The following is a 6,161-nucleotide window of genomic DNA, read 5'->3' as shown; positions in this document are numbered from 1 at the left end:
TTTTATTGGCTAACTAAAAAGATTACAATAATCTTGTAATCTTGAGTTGCATCAAAAGCTTGCATATTGTAGTCTTTTTAGTTAGCCAATAAAAGGTGTCATTTTGCTTGGCTTTTCTCTACATTCATAATGGCTAACACGGTACAACACCCTAGTACTAAAGCTGCTATATAATAGATAGATAGAAAAGGCACGATAGATAGATAGATAGATAGATAGATAGATAGATAGATAGATAGATAGATAGGACGGTTAAACGTACGATTAATTTGAAATTTCTCTTGAAGCAGTTTCAGAGCAACAGTTTCAGTTAAATGCGGGCACACCAGCATTTCGTTTCAGTGCCGCTAGGTGGCAGGGTCCGGCAGCACTTTAATGGTCATAGAGATCCTCGTGGTGGACAAAGCTGAATGATATCAGCTGCTTTGTCGACAAATAAACAAGAAGTCCGTATGGTTTTATTGTTATTTTTTGGTTGTTAATTATTTTTTAATTCTCATAATGGACAAACAATGAAAAGCTTGACGGATTTTTTTCTAATGAGATAGGATTTCTGCCCAGTTTTGTGCCCGGCCACCATAGACGAAAAGCAGTAGGGTACAATATGCATTTTTGTGCATGGTATTTAAGATTATGCCATTTTGGCGTTGCCCGTCTGTTAAAGTACACCTTTGTGACAGTATGGATTGCAGTTATGTCAAAATAAAGCCCAATGTTTGGAACAAAACAAAAAGAAAACACCTTATAGAGACTCAATTTGCAGATGTTATCTGGGCACACATTCGCCTTTTCTGCTGATGCTTTCATTCAAAGCTCACAATTATTTCAATAGCTGTTCAATGTCAAGGTCTCACACTGAGTCCAGTTTTTATAGCGCCACTCACGACGCAGCCTCGTGTTAAAGCTCCCGATTGTTCAGATAAAACTAATAATTGGTAAATTTTATAAGACAGATTAAATACACGATGAACTGCATCTAGCGAAAATCGAATATGGCTAATTCCCACGAATATGTATTGGGGATAGCATGTTAAAAATAAATAGCTAGATTATTTACAGATGATCTACTCGGACTTTGCGAAATGCTTAAAAATGAATACAGTAGCTTCTAGTGAGCAATGCCCTTTGAATCGAACACATTTAGGGTTAAGCCTTTGTCCGGGCGCGCGCGCGCATGTGTCCAGTGCGTGTGTGAATGACAATAGCCGTGGGCAGCGCAACACACAATAGACTCGCGCTTCTTGACGACCATAACAACCTAGTCTGTCTTTGTACGAACCCCCGCCCTAGCACTATCTCATTGGCCGGGAGGTGTGGTCTACTCGTCTTTGTGCCACGCCCAGTTATCCTAGCATTGGCTCGCCTTCTTATCAATCATCGTAATTCGTTGCCCTGAGAGCCGGGAAGGCTACGCTGTGAAGGGGTTGCCTGCTTGCCTGTCATTTGGAGCGAGGCGCCTTTAAAAGAACAGAGTGGTCCTAATTGGGAGCGCTATTTTAACGAAAGAGGGCCGGGGAGGGGAGGGGGGCAGTGTTTGCACTTGTCACGGCGACCGTACCTGGTGCATGGAAAGGTCCAACCAGAGTATGAAGAACGGACCTAAAATGATGTTAATTGTCCCGTTTCTGGAGCTAGCTGTGTTTCTGTGTCCCGAAATAACTGGAGGAGGACCTTTATTTGCTCATGCTAGCACTGCAACTGCCACAGGGACTGAACGTAGCGTGCTGACAGCGGCGTCCGGGGACACCTTTAGCACCACAGTTGGAAACAGTTTACCCGAAGGGAGTGTTCCGAGGCTACGCGCCCCTCTGCTCACTACGCCCGCCGCCAGCACGGCTACCTTGGCGGTGGGATCCAACACGCCGCACAGCCCCGTGCTCACTACAACATCGACAGCGTCGCCTCCTCCGCCGCTTGTAAATCAAACGACCGCGGCGACTACTTTCACAACCATGGGATTACAGGAAACGAGTGTGGGAAGCGAAGCAGCACCTTTGAATCGAACGACTGGCACACCTGCTGTCACCTCGCGTGCGAGCGCCACATCTGTCTTACCAGTGCCAGCGGAGCCCGAAATACCAGGTGAGTCTCCGCTTCCGAGAATGGTTAATAGTGTAGTTCATGACGATCTCTCATTCATTCATTCATAACTCAGTTGTAAAATTGTGAACAGTACAATATGTCGGTGTGATAATCTACTGTACAAAAAGATCGGACTCCAGCTTGCCAACAAATGGCGCGAATCCTTATGATCGTTTCAAGTGTGTAGGTTCAAGTTGCAGACCTTATCGTAATACTAAAGTGCTGTTATTTAGAGATGCTTTGCATATCTGAAGTTTGGCCTCAGTGACAGCCATGCAGTAAGGTGTAGCCCCTCCCCTCTTTTAGCTGCTGCTGGTGGCACGACTTCCGAACCCTTGACTTTGCCGGTGAGGAAGACCAAAGGCGGACTGCTGTGATTTGTGTTGCTTTTGTCTATTTTATAAGGTGCTGTGTTGTAAAACATCCGTTGCGTATTTCAAGTTCACGTTCACGTAGTCTTGGGCATTTTTTTTAGCCGATCAAGCCTCTTAAGTGTAAGTAAAGGGACTTCAGTTAGATGGGAGACTTGTCGGCTTGATAATACTGGTACTTACAACGCAGGTCCGCAAAATTAAATTAATTAAAAATCGTTCTAATTGTGAATAGTTATTTTTATTTACATTCATGAACACAGTTAAAATAGGATTAGAGTGCATCCACATCACATAAAACAATTTAATTAAAATGTAACAAATGACACAATCTATTAATGCATACAATATTGTTCTAAATCAATATAACACGAAGATATTTAATCAATACAATTTTATAAAGCCTTTACTGAAGAGGCGTGATAGTGCAGTGGTAGCACCTTTGCTTTGCAATAAGGAGACAAGGGTTTGCGTCCTGTGTTCTCCCTGAGTGGAGTTCGCATGTTCTCCCCGTGTCTGTATGCGTTTCCTCTGGGCATTCACGTTTCAGGTCAAAGAAATGCAATTTAGGTGGATTGGTGATGATAAATTGGCCCCTGAAGTGTATATGTGTGTGTGTGTTTTCACCTTGTGATGGACTCTCCCACTATCCAGGGATTTTTCCTGCCTTGTGTTGAATGCTTGCTGGGATAAGCTTCAGCCACTCTGCTCAGGATTAAGCAGGCTTAATAAATAATGTAAAATAAAATAATGTCAGTAGACTTACATTGACTTACATGTAACATCTCTAGTGTTTGTCACTTCTTATTTTTTTCATTTGGTGGCTTATCGTTTGTACAATTGTTCTGGTGCGTCCCAATGAATCATCCATTATACTGACATTTCAACGTCCCTGGTACCATCTTTCCATGTCCTTGATATCCTGATGGAATCTTTCACCCTTCTCTTCATTACCACTCCAAGATTTTCCTGGAAAAACCAAAAAGTGAACTTTGAGACTCGTGTTGTAATCAATTCCTTTAATGTAACTAACAAATTTGTAACAATTTCTTTTTAATATGTACCTTTTACTTGTTTCCTAAAAAAGTTAGAAATTACATCTTTGAATGAAACCAAAGTCTTTTGTTCCAAATCATTCATCACACCATCAAATTCTGCTTCTGAAATCTGTTTTCTAATATCTGCCCTCTTTCAATTTATCCTTGGACCACCTCAGAAACCTTTTGCTGAAATACATAAAATATAATCCATAGTTTGATACTGTAGGCTTTGACCAGCTGCTTCTTTAAACCAAGCCTAACATGAAGTGGTGACAGCAGCACTTTTTGTTATTCTGGATCCACGTAGCTTTTTTTGTAGCTGGTCATTCCTTCTGAACCCAATGGAAATTCTTGGCACTGCTGACCCACTAGCAGAGAAAACCTGGGAATTTTGCATTTGCCCTGGCTATATTCTGACCTTATTATAAAAAAAATAGTGGTTTTGCTTAAACATACATTTTAATATTAGAGAATATTAAAGTCATAAAATTAGTATTCATTTGAAATACTGTTGTTTAGTTCATGATGATGCAAAGCAATAAAAAACATAATTGACATCTAAAAAGTGTTTTTTGTGGAAAAAAATGGTATGCAATGGAGAAAAATGTTTTTCATTTTTTTTGATTTAGTGCCCAAACATATATAAAAATAGCATCAAATAATCCAAACACATTTTTTTTTCTTTTTCCAGTGATCTAAAATTGAATGCAATGACCAGGTAGGCCCCTACTCTCAAAAAACTGAGAGTTCTCCGTCCGAGGGGCTAGTCTTGTCAGTATAGTGCATCTTCTTATTGAGTGGCGAGAGAAAGCAGGATTTTTGCTTTGCGCCTTCCCCCACCATAACCTGTTATCTGGAGGGCGCAAAAGCTTTCGATTTGTCAAAAATTTTGATCACTGTTTTTCGGTGTATCTCGATGTTTTAGAATTCCCTGATACCGAAAACATGGATATTTCGATGATGGCTGTGTATGTGTCTAGCTGGACGGAAAAATACCAAACTCGAAACTTAAGCCACTTATGAGATGACGACGTGCTGATTAGTTGCAAATCGTGCAAGAGGAACCCTCAAATACTGTAATTCTGCAGTTAATTATGAATTCTGATCGTCAATTTATATCATAATGACCTATTTTATGATCAGAAAGATCAGCATCAGAGCGGTAAATAATTACTGAAATGTTACAAAATAGTTTGAGTAACTAAATTCCTGCTGATGCTCACATCTGATTTTTAGTGCAATTTTTTTCTGAATTTTTTTGGGAATTTACGTAAAATGTCAGCCCATTTCACGGGTAAAGGACTCCTCCGTACACTGATCGAGAGAGTGAGGCATACATCATTATTTTCCCTATTTATTGTTTTTTGCGGGCAGCATGATGATGCAGTTAATATGAGGGTGACTTTGATTGGTCTGCATAACCTCCTTGTATACGTGTTTGTCCAGGTCCCAAAAATTCACATTTTTACCTGAACTGTGAAACTCTGAATTTGCCCTTTTAAATGGGCTGAAGTCCTGCCTTGGCTTCTACCTTGTGCCTAGCATGGGCTTAGCAGCTCTTACATTGGATGTAGTCAGTCTGAGAATGGATTTTGAACATGGACTAGTGTGTGCTTGGTGTGTGGGTGTGTTTGTGTGTGTCCTGCGGTGGGTTGGCACCCTGCCCAGGATTGGTTCCTGCCTTGTGCCCTGTGTTGGCTGGGATTGGCTCCAGCAGATCCCCGTGACAGTGTGTTTGGATTCAGCGAGTTGGAAAATGGATGGATGGATATAGAGATCAACTGATGTATTTATTTTGTGTTGTAATGTATGAAAGCTAAGATTTTAACAAAGCTTTGCTTTTAACTTGTGTTGAAGAGCATCTCTCATTAGATATGTGTTGGATAAAGCCAGACACCTTCTTTGTGATTGTCACAAGGTCTATAGAAGTCACTAAAGGGTTTGCAAATTAAAAATACACATGTTATTGATTTTTACCTTTTTTAATATATAGCTTTAATCACTTCAGTCTAACAACAGTACATTTTAAAGGCTTTCTCACTGCACTGAAATACAAACCAGGTTAGAGTGCCAGTATGATTTGAGCGTGAGGGGGAAAAAAAAATCACCATTATTGTCTATTGGCCCATCCACCCTTTGTCCAAATTTGATTAATCCGGTATTAGGATTGTGGGGGCCTGAAGCATATTGTTGCAGGGTCAGGCCCAAAGCAGAAACCAGAGCAGGTGGTCTGTGATAGACAGACATGCGCCCCATCCGTCATTCGCGCCCCCTGCTCAATGACACCATTTACGCCATTTTAGAATCCCCAGCAAAATGTTTTATTGGCATGACTGATGTTGTGCTGCCACAGATATCAAAATGAACGAAACAGTATTATTTATTGATCGTTGGATGTGTTCAGGGAGAAATATACATACCTGTGTACTGTGCATGTGTGTGTATAGTGCCAAATTTACAGTCACCTGCAGATGACAGGAAGGACATTTGAAACAGTTAGAAGTGTTGGGGTGCCAGCCGCGTTGCCCCATTTCATCCAAATGTAAATAATTTGAACAAAAAGAATATCTGATGGCATATACAGAAGTAATTTAAAGTAAATGAACTATTGAGGATGTTTGATTTATTTATCTAATTTAAGTTCCTTTAACTTAAATCAATTGTTTTC

At 40.6% G+C, this 6,161-nt stretch overlaps 1 protein-coding gene across 1 annotated transcript in view; it reads left to right on the top strand.

Moving 5' to 3' along the window:
- The first annotated feature begins 1,439 nt into the window (after nucleotides 1–1,439).
- The window catches only part of LOC114657378 (multiple epidermal growth factor-like domains protein 9), a 425,007-nt gene continuing 420,285 nt past the window's right edge, over nucleotides 1,440–6,161 (top strand). Inside the window, exon 1 of the mRNA XM_028809164.2 lies at nucleotides 1,440–2,082. Within this exon, the coding sequence (XP_028664997.1) occupies nucleotides 1,566–2,082 (517 nt within the window). The 5' untranslated portion in view covers nucleotides 1,440–1,565. The remainder of the gene's footprint in view (nucleotides 2,083–6,161) is intronic.

Source organism: Erpetoichthys calabaricus, chromosome 9 (assembly GCF_900747795.2).
Source record: "Erpetoichthys calabaricus chromosome 9, fErpCal1.3, whole genome shotgun sequence".
Taxonomy (NCBI): Eukaryota; Metazoa; Chordata; class Cladistia; order Polypteriformes; family Polypteridae; genus Erpetoichthys; species Erpetoichthys calabaricus.
This window is presented reverse-complemented; position numbering and strand designations above follow the sequence as displayed.